Source organism: Prionailurus viverrinus, chromosome C2 (assembly GCF_022837055.1).
Source record: "Prionailurus viverrinus isolate Anna chromosome C2, UM_Priviv_1.0, whole genome shotgun sequence".
Classification (NCBI taxonomy): domain Eukaryota; kingdom Metazoa; phylum Chordata; class Mammalia; order Carnivora; family Felidae; genus Prionailurus; species Prionailurus viverrinus.
In genome coordinates, this window is record NC_062569.1 from 32,655,455 (window position 1) to 32,669,410 (window position 13,956).

General features: G+C 35.7%; 1 protein-coding gene across 4 annotated transcripts in view; it reads left to right on the forward strand.

Moving 5' to 3' along the window:
• NCK1 (NCK adaptor protein 1) overlaps positions 1-13,956 on the forward strand; it is an 86,253-nt gene that overhangs the window by 66,938 nt on the left and 5,359 nt on the right. Inside the window, exon 1 of one of the 4 annotated variants that reach the window (XM_047875867.1) lies at positions 1,849-2,035. The exons of the other annotated variants lie outside the window; for them this stretch is intronic. Within the exon in view, the coding sequence (XP_047731823.1) occupies positions 2,002-2,035 (34 nt within the window). The 5' untranslated portion in view covers positions 1,849-2,001. Of the gene's footprint in view, positions 1-1,848; positions 2,036-13,956 lie in introns of those variants that run through there. 4 annotated transcript variants of the gene reach the window in all.

Sequence of the window (13,956 nt, forward strand, 5' to 3'; positions counted from 1 at the left end):
AAGGAATTGGGAGGGACAGAATTTCATTTTTGGTATTCAGGCAAACATGCTGTTACTTAGTGGTTCTTTGTCTATATGTAGAAGAGAAAGTAAAATTTTTCCTTGCAGAGATACTTTGGGAATAATGTGGCATGATTAACAAATAAGAAATATTATTGACTGCTTTGTATTTTATTTCTTGTTAAACATTGTTATTCTAGACTAGAGTGTTCTTTCAGTTATCAGCAATAGAAGACAAATAGCAAAAACTAAAATATAGTATAACTCAAAGTAAATATAAAATGTTAGAATATTGGTTTGTGTGATAATAACATTTCCAGTATTCTAAAGGTAGTTTAATAACGAGTTATTAATCTGAATTTTCACCGTAACTTTTAACTGTGTATCTGAGGTTACCTTTTATTATGATTTTAAGGTTTTACAAATGAGACCATTATTATTAGTTTTTTTTTAAATTAAGGGTTTTTTTTTTAATTTTAGAGAGCACAAGCAGGGGCGGGGAGTGAGAGAGAGGGGCGGGGGGTGGGGGGGGAGTCAGTCTCAAGCAGGCTCCACACTCTGCAGAGCCCAGTACAGGGCTTGATCCCATGCGCAGAGCCCCATGTGGGGCTGGAACTCAGGAACCATGAGATTATGACTTGAGCAGAAATCAAGAGTCAGACACTGAACTGACTGAGCCACCCAGGCACCCTTATTAGTTTTTAGTATTCGTTTTTTAAGTGGAAGACAAATCAGAAGACTTTCCTTGACTAGCTGAAGACACCAGAGTTAGAATCAGGAATACTTCTGATTTTGTAAATATTGGACACTTACTTAAAGCATGTAGATCAGAAGTATTGGGGAAAATTAAGGTAACTTCTGTCAAGAAAGTATGCCTCATAGTGATGAAGACACAGAAAGGACTAGGGCTACACCTAGATAGACTTTTTTGTTCCTTTTTAAAGGATACTGGTATCCTGGGACTAGAGCAAATGTGTAAACAAAAGATTGCGAAAAACCTTAATATCATAGAGCAAAGAAGAAAAATATCCCACTTTTAGATACTATTGCATATAAATTTATAAAGCCCAACTAGATAGGGGCACCTGGGTGGCTCAGTCTGTTGAGTGTCCGATTTTTGATTTCAGTTGAGATCATGATCTCCTGTTTCATGAGTTCCAGTCCTGCATGGGGCTCTGTGCTGACAGTGTGGAGCTTGCATGGGATTCTCTCTCTTCCTCTCTCTCTGCCCCTTCCCTGCTCATGCTCTCTCTCTCTCTCAATAAATAGACATTAAAAAAAAAAAACAATTTTATATATGTATATAAAAAGCCTAACTAGATAGAATTTTTATTATTTGTTAACACTCCTGGGAAACCTTGTATACTATTTTCTGATATTATTAAGATAATTTTGGCAAGACTTTAAGTTCTAGGATATCTCTGTTAACTTTATTACTATATTACATTTATTGCTGCCTATATTGCAGGGTACTTGAAAGCATTTGTTTTATTGTAATGATTTTTAGTTCTCCTATATAATGATGTATATCCACCTTTTGTATCAGATTGCCTTCTCTTTGCATTTCTAACCCCCTTTTTGGTAACTTAAATGTCCCATGTAGTTAATGGTTTTGTTTGACAATGATTATGCTGGTGGAGACTTTGTTTGAAAGTTAAGAAAGAAAAGGAGAAAACAAAGGAAAGCGTGAATGCGTGAATATATTTTCAACTACTGAAAATACATGCTTTAAACCTTCTTCCAAAATAAGGCTGAATAATAAGGTAACATTTGTGGCCATGATGATATACTTGTTTTACAGGTTCTGTTTTAGTTCAGAGGGGAAAGAGTTTTGGAAGGAGAGAAGCCTCAGAAAGGCTTTCTATTCCCTGGGTGTGGGCCAAGTCACATGGATTGGGTGTGGGGAGTTTCAGTGTTGCAGAACAGACCAGGAAGCTCACTGAAATTATCCTGAGCTGTGTTAACAGACTGACAAAAGAGAACACGGGATTTTTATTCAAAATGGATTGGTTAAACGTCTTTAAAGATTTTTTCAGTAAGTTCATCTGTTTATTAAATCCATACTTTTCTTGTAGTTTTTGAGTTAGATATTTCACTTTAGTGAATTTAAAGAAAAACTGTATGGAGAGAACCAGGTGCATTTATATAGTAGGCTGGTGCTTTGTATTGTCTATGATACATAAGCTAAATGGTGATACTTCATAAAATACTAGTTTTGACTTGATAAGTAAAATAGTTTTAAAATGCTTTAGTTCCAATGTTTAAATTATAAGTAGGAAAAGGATATAAATGAGTTTGCAGTTTTAATTTGGTAACTTTGAACTTAGCATAGACATTTGAAGTGTTAAATTGTAAGCATATTAAAAATGTGAAGAAAAGAACGGATTAGGTGAGCAAGTTCCTTCAGTCTCAATATTTGAATTAACATAATATTGTTTTAGTACTTTTTACCTAGATTTTAGAGAAACAGTGTAGAAAATAATATTGAATAAAGCAGCAATAAAAGGAATGTTTTGATTTAATCAATGTAAGATTGCTAGAAGCTGCTATTTTGGTAAATGTGAGATTTTATATTTTGAAATGAGTTGGAGAGCAGCTGCATCCAAAGAAAATGAAAATACTGAAAAGCATGGTGAATTATTGGGATTGTTTTTGAGTTCATTTTATAAAGTAATACTAATACTAACTTATAAGAGCCTAATGTGTATATTTGCTGATGGCCTTTTTATGATCTTACGATAGTGAACTTGATTTGATCTCTTTGAACATTTGCTTGGTGTTTCTAGAAAAATGAACAGAGGAGTTGTTGTAGAAGTTTCTTATGCATAAGGAATCTAGGGAAACAAAGAGTAACCTGTTGAGAGATTTCAGGGAAAGGGCAAAATGGAAAAGGAGCAAGTACTTTGTTGAAAAGAATACTGTAATTGTACTATTAAGACTCATTTGTTTCTTCAGTTAACTTTGGTGGCCAAGTGAATCCTTCTGGAATAGATCTCCTTTGTTTACTTTTTGGGAAGTTAATACATTTTTAGATCCACTTTTTGGATTAGTTTTCCTTTTAGAAAGCTTATTAACTTATTCATTTATCAACATATTTTTCTTGAGAGCCAACTGCAAGCCAGATAAAAATTATAGAATGAAAAACTAATACTAACTCTCATGGAACTTACATGGTGAGGAGGTAGATGGTAGTGGTTATTTAATATTGATAATACAGTGGATTTCATGTCTCAGTTTGGTTGTAAATGATGTTGACCATAAATCAACTATAGAAATGGTATAAAAAGAATATATTGTATCATTAAGATGGTGATTCATTATATACCATCAATTCAATAATAACATTATCATTTACTCTTTTGTCTTAGAAAGTTGATAATCTTAAATACGTTTGTAGACTGAGGGTCAGGGTTTATAACCAAGGTATTCCTTTTCACATTACCTGCAGCAAGCCAAGGCTTGAATTTATTTTGCTTTGCAGTAGAAGATACAGTGTATCTTTGTGTGGTGGCTAGAATAAAAAAAGAGGGCTCAGGATTTTAGGTAAAACAGAATAATCAAAAACAATAATTTATTTTATTTCATATAGATGAAATGAACAGATAAAAATACAAAAATTTAAATAAAAACCTTTAATGGGAAAAGTGCTTGGGCAGCTCAGTTGGTTAAGCATCGGACTCTTGATTTAAGCTCAGGTCATGATCTCACAGTTCATGGGATTGAGCCCCAAGTTGGGTTTTGTACTGATAGTGTGGAGCCTGCTTGGGATTCTTTCTCTCTCTCCCTCTCTCTCCCTCCCTCTCTCCCTCTCTCTCTCTCTCTCTCTCTCTCTCTCTCTCAGTCTCTCTCTCTTTCAATCTCTTTCTCTCTCAATCTCTCTCTCTCCTTCTCTCTCTCCGTCTCTCTCTGTCCCTTCCCTGCTCGTGGGCACATGCACTTTTTTCTCTCTCTCTGTCAGATAAACTTGTAATGAAAAGAACACCATTTATATGTATTTAGAATTCCCTAGTTATGCTCCCAGATGTATCCCTTACTTAGCCATGTGGTTGAAGGTATATAACTAAACTTCCCTGATTTCTTATTCCTTATTTGTGAAGGAGAGAGTTAGGCAAGACTAGATGATCCTGGGAAGTCCCTTCTAATTCCGAAAGTCTTATAATGCTGGTAAACCACTGATGAGTTTTACGTGTGATAGAAATCAGGGGAAAATCCATGAGGGAAAGAGAACTAGTTTTGAAGAAGTAGGAACGTAAGAACAGAACTATATAGTTCCTTAAAGAATTAGAAGGATCAGTAGTACTTTCTTCGGCTTCCTTTTATTGAACATTTATTTAGTCAGTGATTTAGATGGAGGAAAAGTGACATGCTTAAAATAAAGAAGAGCTAATGCTGGAAAAATAATACATTGGGTTCAGATATATGTTTGAAAGGTAAAAACTGAGAAATAAACAAGGTGAATCAGGACAGACATTAATGTAAAATTCTAATTAATTTGAATTAATTTAAAATTTTTAGTTACTTAAAATTGTTTTTAATGTTTATTTTTGAGAGAGAGACAGACAGACAGTGCATGAACGGGACAGGGGCAGAGAGAGACGGAGACCCAGAATTCGAAGCAAGCTCTAGGCTCTAAGCTGTCAACACAGAGCCTGACACGGGGCTCGAACCCATAAGCTCGTGAGATCATGATCCGAAGTTGGATGTCCAACTTGACTGAGCCACCCAGGCTCCCCAATGTAAAAATTTTACAGGGAATTAAAACGATTGCTGAGAACCTGGCTTGGCAGGATTTTATATCAGTAAAAGACACATCAAGAGCTGCTGTGAAAATGTGGGTGCTAAAGAATTTCAATGCAGTTCATGATAACATTAATTCAGATCTTTGCAGTTCAAGTGAAAGGATGCAAATAGCTACTTCATGTGTGTGTGTGCTGGCCAAATAAAACATGTGACATAGTTGTCCACTTTGGATAGATACATACTTGAACTGTGGTATTGAGAAAACTTATATGCTTCCAAATACTGGCATCCAGTATTGCAGTATCAAGGATCTGCAAACCAGGTTACATAAACGTAGTTATGGGTACAAAGATTTGCCTTAGGAAGAGGACAGTTGTCATGTGACTGGAATATTCACAGTGCTCAACTAGATTCTTAAAAATTAGATTCTTAAAAACTTTGTTAATAATACATTGTTTTGGTCAAGAAACAGTACTATAGGAGGAAAGAAGTAAGACCAGTGGGTAAGAGTGAGGGGAAGATTGGAAGCTATACTAATACTTTTGGTTTTATTTTTTAAAAAGCTAATGATAAAAATTGATAAAGTTTTGGAGTGGTGGCAGGGTTTGGAGCTGATGGCCAAGAAAGTTCTCTTGAAGACGTCTTTAGTGCAAAAAGGTGGTCTTATTAAAGCACGGGGACTGGACCTGTGGGCAGAAAGAGCTGCCCTGGGACCGTGACTGGTTATATACTTGGGAGTTGGGGGAGGTAAAGTCAAAAGGGCGTTTCCAAAGAGATTTTCTTCTGCTAAAGAAGACTCAAAGGATACTGGAGGCCTAGGGTTTTTTTTTGTTTTTGTTTTTGTTTTTTTTTTTTCAAGCTAGCATTGTTCTTCTCTTTAGCAAAGCATTAACGTTAAGATAGTAGGGAGTTCCTGGAGAAATGTTTTTTTACTCTGCCAGCCTCAAGTATTTGTCACTAGGCTGCAGGTTATAAGGAAATTTAATTTTATCTGCCATTTCCTTCTGCCTTTGTTTCCCACATCAAAAATGACTGCCTCAGAATTGTGCACATCCTCAGTGCTGAGACCTGAGCATTGCCTTCCAACTCTGGCCAGGTCTAGCTATAAAATGCAATAATAAATATATAAGTGTTTTTGAAAAATTAAGTGCCAGAAGCACTAGGAGTAATAACTACTATTGATTAATGGAGTGCCTGCTATGTGCTATGCACTGTGCTGAGTGCTTTACATATAAACTTAAAAAAAGTTTTTTTTTTTTTTAATTTATGCAGTAGGTATTTACCACACACCACCATTTCACAAACCAGGAAACTGGAGTTTAAAGAAAATTAAATAACTTGACCAAGATCAAATTGACCAGTAAATAGCAGGACTAAAATTTAAATTTAGGTTTTCATTAGACTTTTCCTGGTTGTACCCATTATGACTAAAGAGTAGAGGAAGAATTAGAGTCAGATAAGCAATGGATTAGTAGGATTTGACACAAAAGAGACTAAGATTAGGAGGATTGTGGAGGACTAACTATGAAGTTGAGAAGAATTTAGAAAAGGTAATACCTTGATCTGAGGGAGCTTGCTTATTGTGGAATGATCTCATTATTGCTGATTATAACATAGTTGAGAAATTAAGAGAAACTGATATTTTACGTTTGTATAATTTTGTAAAGTACTTTTCCATGCATTTTCTCATTGTTAACAAGAAATCGGAAGGACCATTTTTTAGCAAATAGAGAGGGCAATAATAAACAGGTTCTTCCCAAAGAGTTGGAAGCAGAGGGGGGAAAAGGCAAGCTTTTGATTATACATACATTTGTCAGTCATTCCCATGATGAACATTAATGGAACACTTAATATGGGCCAGACAGTGGAAATAGGTGATTAAAAACATGGTGTTTGATCTCAAAGAAATAAATGTGGGTATACAGAGGGTTGAACATTGTGGTAAAAATATTTACAAAGAGCAGTAATGCCACAAAGGAGAAATATATCTGTTTTGTTTTGGGGAGATAGGGAAAATCTCCAGTGAGAAGAAGATACCTTGTTTGAGTCTTGAGGAATGAGGGTGGCAAGTGTTTGAAATAAAATACATTGTGGGCAAAGGCTCAGAGTCTTTCAAGAGCATGAGTTTTTTTGGGTACTGAGGAGCTTATATGCCTGTAGCATTAGTGTGAGGTTGAAGAAATGCTCACAAGAGAGACAGAGGGTTTTGTGTTGCATAGAAAAACAAATATTCTAAGCTTATGTTTTTTTCCCTGAAATATTTCTGGCCTCTGAGATTAAAATAGGTTGTTTTCAGTGTTTTCCATGAGTCTGTCCAAAAATTCTTCATTCTTTTTTTGACAGTGTATAATTAGTCTTAGACATCTTTTTCAGAATTAAAAAAAAATCATTTTGAAACTAGCCTTTAGCTTCAAGTTTAAAATTTGGATTTATATCACTCTTCAATTTTAATCAATGTAGCAAACGTTTATTGAGTATCTGGTATGCACACAGTTCTAAATAGCATAGGAAATGCAGAAGATTAGTGAGACATGGAATGCTCCTTTCCGGAAGCTGATGACTCTAGTAGATGAGCTTAAAAGACTTGTATGCTGTCATACAAGTACCTCAGAAGTACAGGGTGCTGGGTGCTTTAAAAAGGAGAGCTTACATCATTGGCGGATGATGGTGGGAAATGAAGTATGTTGGAAAACATAACATGGGAAATGAATAAAATAATTTGAAATGGCACTTCTTGAATGGGTAAGTTTTTGATAGGGAGATGTTTTAATAAGGTTTTGGGAAGAAACTAGCAAATAAGGCAAAGGAAGATTGAAATGTTATTTATTCAGGGGACTTAAGTGACCCATTTTTTATTAAGATTTAGGATAGTTTATCAAAGCTAGAACAAACATTCCTAAAATTCATATGGAACCACAAAAGACCCCGAATAGCCAAAGTAATACTGAAAAAGAAAACCAAAGCAGCAGCATCACAATCCCAGACTTTAGCCTTTACTACACAAAGCTGTAATCATCAAGACAGTATGGTATTGGCACAAAAACAGACACATAGACCAGTGGAACAGAATAGAGAACCCAGAATTGGACCTACAAATGAATGGCCAACTGATCTTTGACAAAGCAGGAAAGAGGATCCAGTGGAAAAAAGACCGTCTCTTTAGCAAATGGTGCTGGGAGAACTGGGTAGAGAAGAAAGATACAGGATAATTGCAGGGCATTATGGGAAGAATCTTTTATTTAACATTTATATCTGTACTGTGCTCTTACTTTACCATATTTTATTCACTTCTTACAACACTATCATGGTAAGTAGTGTTTTCTCCATTTCTAAACTCAGAAAAATGAAATCATTTGCTCAAGTTTCCACAGTAAGTGGTATAGCTGGGATTTGAACCCAAAGGCTCATATAAAGTCGATGCTGTTTTCATTACTCTATACCATAAGCCTAGAAAGGAAGGGTGAGGACATTCTGGAGAGGGCTATAGATTCTAGGAAGAGTATTTCTCTTAATTTGATAGGTATGAAGAGCCACTGTTGGCTTTTGAGCAATAATATCATCTGATTGCAACTATACTTACAGTTATATGGATGATGGGTAGAAGTGGGACAGATTGGATTAGTAAGAAAACTAGTTTAGAGGGTATTGAAGACTCAAGCACAACAAAATGGGCCTGAAATAGTGTGCAAATAGTGGGAATAGAAAGTGTTGGCAGAAAGGGAATAAGGATTTGATGCAGGAATCTTTTTAAGAAAGAAAATTTGTATGAGGTATAAATCATATAACAAAATGAATCTTTTTAAAGTGTGTTGTGCAACCATCATATCTAGTTCCAAACCATTTTTATGACCACCCCCCCCAAAAAAAAAAAACCCATTCCCATTAAGCGGTCACTACCCATTACCCTATCTCTTTATCCCATGGTAATTGATAATCTGCTTGCTGTCTATCTGGATTTACATTCTGGCTATTTCATGTAAATGGAATCATAAAATATGTTATCTTGTGTCTAGTTTCTTTCACTTGGCCTTCTGTTTTTGAGATTTATCTGTTGTAGCATGTATCAGTGCTTCATTCCTTTTATGGCTGAATAATATTCCATTAAATGGGTATGTACTGTGTTTTGTTTATCCATTAATCTGTTGATGGACACTTGGGTTGTTTCTACCTTTTGGTTATTGTGTATAGGGAAGCTATGAACATTTGCGTACAAGTATTGGAATATCTGTTTTCAGTTCTTTTGAGTATATACCTAGGAGTGGAATTACTGGATCATATGGTAATTATGTTTTTAACATTGTGAAGAACCATTACGTTGTTTTCCACAGCAGTTGTAACATTTTACACTTTGATCAACAGTGTAAGAAGGGTTCCAGTTTTCCCATATCCTCACCAACACTTGTTATTTTCCTTTTTTGTTGGTTTGGTTTGGTTATAGCTATCCTAATAGGTGTGAAGTGGTATTTCATTTTGGTTTTGATTTGTATTTCCCTAATGACTAATGATGTTGAACATCTTTTCATGTGCTTTTTGGGCATTTGTATATCTTTGTTGGGGAAATGTTTGTTCAAGTGTTTTGTCCATTGTCGAAATAGGTTCTTTTTGTTTCTAGGTTCTAAGTTCTTTAGATGTTCTGGATATAGACTATAATATTTATTTATTTATTTGTTTATTTAAGAAAGAGAGCACAAGTGAGCAAGGGGCAGAGAGAGAAATGGGGCTCACCTGGGGCTCATGCTTTACCCAAAGCGGGTCTCATGCTCACCCGATGTGAAACTCGAACTCATGAACTGTGAGATCATGACCTGAGCCGAAGTAGGATGCTTAACAACTGGGCCACCCAGGTGCCCTATTTATTTATTTTTTATTGCTTATGCTTTTGGGTCAAATCTAAGAATTCATTGCTAATACACAGGTCATGAAGATTTTCCTCTGTGTTTTCTTTGGAGGATTTTCAAGTTTTAACTCTTATATTTGAGTATTTTATCCATTTTGAGTTAATTTTTGTTTGTGAAATAGGAGTCTAACTTCATTCTTTAGCATGTAGATATCCATTTCTCCTTGTACCATTTGTTAAAGAGACTATTCTTTCCCCCATAAATGGTCTTGGCACCCTTGTTGAAAATTAGTTGACCACAGATGTAGGAATTTATCTCAGGACTCTCAGATCTATTCTGTTGGTCTATATGTCTGTCCTTTTGTGCCAGTACCGTACTGTTTTGAATACTTTGGCTGAGTAGTAAGTTTTGAAATTGGGAAGTGTGAATCCTTCTGTTTTATTTTCATTTTTAAAGATTGTTTTGGTTATTTGGTGTCCCTTGCAATTCCATATGAATTTTAGAATCAGCATTTTCATTTCTGTAAAAAGTATTGGAACTTTGGTAAGAATTACATGGAAGCTGTGGATCACTTTGGTTAGTTATTGCCATGTAAAACTATTAAGCCTTTAAGTCCATAATACAGAATGTCTTACCATTTATTTAGTCTACTTTAATTTCTTTCAGCAGTACTTTGTAGTGTTCAGTATACTGGTGTTGTATCTCCTTGATTAATAAATTTAACTTATGTATTTTATTCTTAATGCTATTATAAATGGAATTGTTTCCTCAATTTCCTCTTCAGATTGTTCACTGCTGCTGTACAGAAATACAACTGATTTTTGTGTATCTTGCAACTCTGCTAAATTTGTTTAATGTAACATTTTTTGTGTGTGGATTTTTTTAGGATATTCTCTGTATATGGTTATGTCATCTGCAAATAAAGATGATTTTACTTCTTCCTTTCTGGTTTGGATGTCTTTTATTTCATTCTCTTGCCTAATTGCCCTGGCTAGCACTTCTAGTACAGTGTTGAATAGAGGTGGGTGAAAGGGCATCCATGTCTTGTTCTTGATCTTAGCTTTCAGTCTTTTACCATTGAGTGTGTTGTTAACTGTAGGTTTTTTTTAAATAGATGCCCTTTATGATGTTGAGGAAATTGCCTTATATTCCTAGTTTGCTGATACTCTTTATCGTGAAAGGATGTTAGATTTTATCCATTGCTTTTTCTGTATCAGTTGAGATGATCATGTGGGTTTTTTCCCTCTGTTGTATTAATGTAGTATATAATGTTGATTTTCATATGTTGAACTACTCTTACATTCCTGGGACAAATCACCCTTTATCATGATGTACACTTCTGTTAATATGCTGCTATATTGTTTCCTAGTATAGATTAACCCTGTTTTTGCAAATTCCATACTTGTGAATTGGGCTCCTTGTTAAAACTTATTTATAAGCCCTCAAATCGATAGTTGTGATGCCTTTGTGGACTTGTGCAGAGTGGCAGAAATTTTGAGTTGCCTGATGCACATGTTGTCAGCTGAGGTTGAACAAGGTGATGCTCTGCCTTTTTTGTTTCAGCTCTCATATTGTAAATAAGTGTCCTTTATGCAGTCGGTTTAGTGCCATGATTTTTGCATTCTTGTGCTTTTAAAAAAGTCTCTATATTGTAGAATTGTCAGTTTCTTTCTTTAATTCTGTCAGTTTTTGCTTTATATGTCTTGGGGTTCTCTTGTTAGGCGTGTATAATATTTGTAATTACTATGTTTTCTTGATGGATTGACCCTTTTATCAATATATAATGTCTGTCTTCATCTTCTGTAACAACTTTTGTCTTGAAGTCTGTGTTGTCTGATACTAACAGACAGCTGTGCCACCCCAGCTCTCTTTTGGTTACCATTGTCATGGACCATCTTTTTCCATCCTTTCATTTTCCAACCTGTCTGTATCTGGATCTAAAGTGAGTGCTTATAGACAGCATAGAGTTGGATCTTATTTTTAAATCCATTCTGCCAGTGTCTGTCCCTTTAATCCAGTATTTTAATTCATTTATGTTTAAAGTAATTACCCATAAGGAAGGCCTTCTGCTGTTTTGCTCTTTATTTTCTACAGGTCTTAGGCCTTTTCTCTCCTCATTTCCTGTATTACTGTCTTGTTTTGTAATTGATTTTTTTTTTCTGATGTACCATTTTCCCTTCTCATTTCTTTTCTATATATGTTTTAGTATTTCCTTAGTGATTACCGTGAGGATTACCATTAACATCTTAACTTTTTAGCAGTCAAGTTTGAATTAATGGAAATTTAGCTGGTATGCAAAACTATTCCTTTGTAGTTCCATTTTTATACATTGGGTGCCCATTTACCTAGATTTGAAATTACTGTTTTCTACATTTGTATCTTAAATCATATAGGAAAAAAGGATGTACAAGTCAAAAGTCTAATACTACTGGCTTTTAGATTTATGAATGGAGCTACCTTTACTGTTGTTCTTTATTTCCTCATATGGCTTCAGGTTACTTTTCAGTGTCTTTTCATTTTAGCCTGGAGGACTTTATTTAACATTTCTTGTAGCACAAGTCTAGTGTAACAAACTCCTTCAATTTTTGTTTATGTAGGAGTGTCTTAATTTCTCCTTCATTTCTAAAGGGCAGTTTTGCTAATTATAGAATTCTTGGTTGACAGTTTTCTAGTATCAGATTCTACCCCCTTCCTAAGGTTTGATGTTGCTTCTAATTGTGCATTGTTGTTTGCTTGTTTAGTGACTTCCCTAAACTGTTTTTGTAAACTCTGTATTCTTTGTCGTGTGTGGCCTCTGAAGGTGCTGTTCTGTCTTTTCCTTCCTTCAGTCTGTCTGTTCCTTATCCTGGTCGTTGTCCCTTACCCCAACGTGCTGCATCAATTAAATGATTTCAGTAAAAGAATGGGAATGTTCCAGGTCCAGTGAAACCAAGGCAAGCCATTGTGCCAGTCCTTCACGTGGCTGCCAGACAGGTTGAAACTCACAATCACAATTCTTTGAGAATAAGCTCCCTCTGGCATTAGAAGTGCCAGTTGCTGTCCTCAAAGCCATTGTGGGCAGGCAATTTGAAATGCCACAGCATTCTCTTACTTCAGAGCAGCAGCTTTTTTCACTACTCCTTGCCCTAGTTTTTGTAAGGTTTTTCTAAGGTTTTTTTTTTTTACTAGATTCCAGAGTGCTGCAAAAGTTTATTCTGACAGTATCTGCCAGCTCATTAATTAGTTTTTTGGATGGATGGAGCCCTAGAATTAATTCCCTATTGTGTCAGAAATCTCTGATGTGAGGATTTTTCAGGATGATATCATGAATACCACAAGTAAGGAAGTTGGGAGGGAGGGAGTTGATTTATGGTTATGGGAGAGGCTAGTTTCATTTGGAAAAGAGTGTTGTACTTGAGGTGCTAAGAGTACAATCTGGTAGAGGTATAGCAATGTCTGAATTGTAGTGCTTGAATTCCAGAAAGAGCTTAAAACTACAAAGAGACCTTGGAGCTTTCTATATAGAAGTTATGGAAGATGAAAGTATAAGATTTCTTTGAAGTAGAGTGGAAGTCCAGGCACTGTATCTTGGGAAACACTTTTCAACTATAAGGAATCATTCACTTTTTCATTCAGCAAACATTCACTTTGTTCCTATTATTAGTGTGGGCACTGGAGATACAAAGGTACTAAGATCTAGTTTTCTAGTTTTCTGTCTTCAAGAAACAAGTATGATGCAATTTTATAACAAGGTTTAGAGGAGCCCAGACAGATGCACACAAGAATATTTAGTCACTAGGGAATGCAGGAGGCTTTTAGGGAAGTTAAAAGAGACAACAGTAGAGAGAGTAATCTGTGATCTTGGTTGCCACATAAAGAGTTTGAAAAGAATGAGGACTCTAAAAGGTACTGATTTGGCAGTAAAGAAATGACACAGTTTTTCTAAGAATGGTTTAATGAGTGGATTTTGTAGAATGGTAAAGATTAAAGGACCAGATCATAAGGAGTTAGGGAATGAGTGCTTGAGTGGTAAAGAAGTTGAAGGAGGGGCACCTGGGTGGCTCAGTCAGTTAAGCATCCAACTTCAGCTCAGGTCATGATCTCATGGTTCCTGGGATCGAGCCCTGTGTCAGTCCTGTGCTGACAGCTCAAAGTCTGGAGCCTGCTTTGGATTCTGTATCTCCCTGCCTCTCTCTGCCCGTCCCCTGCTTGTGTTCTGTCTCTGTCTCAAAAATAAACATTAAAAAAATTTTTTTTAAGTTGAAGGAAAAAACACCTTTTTAACAGTTTTTTTAAATGTTTCTTTTTTGAGAGAGAGACAGAGTGCGAGCAGGGGCAGGGGCAGAGAGAGAGGGAGACACAGAATCTGAAGCAGGTTCTAGGCTCTGAGCTGTCAGCA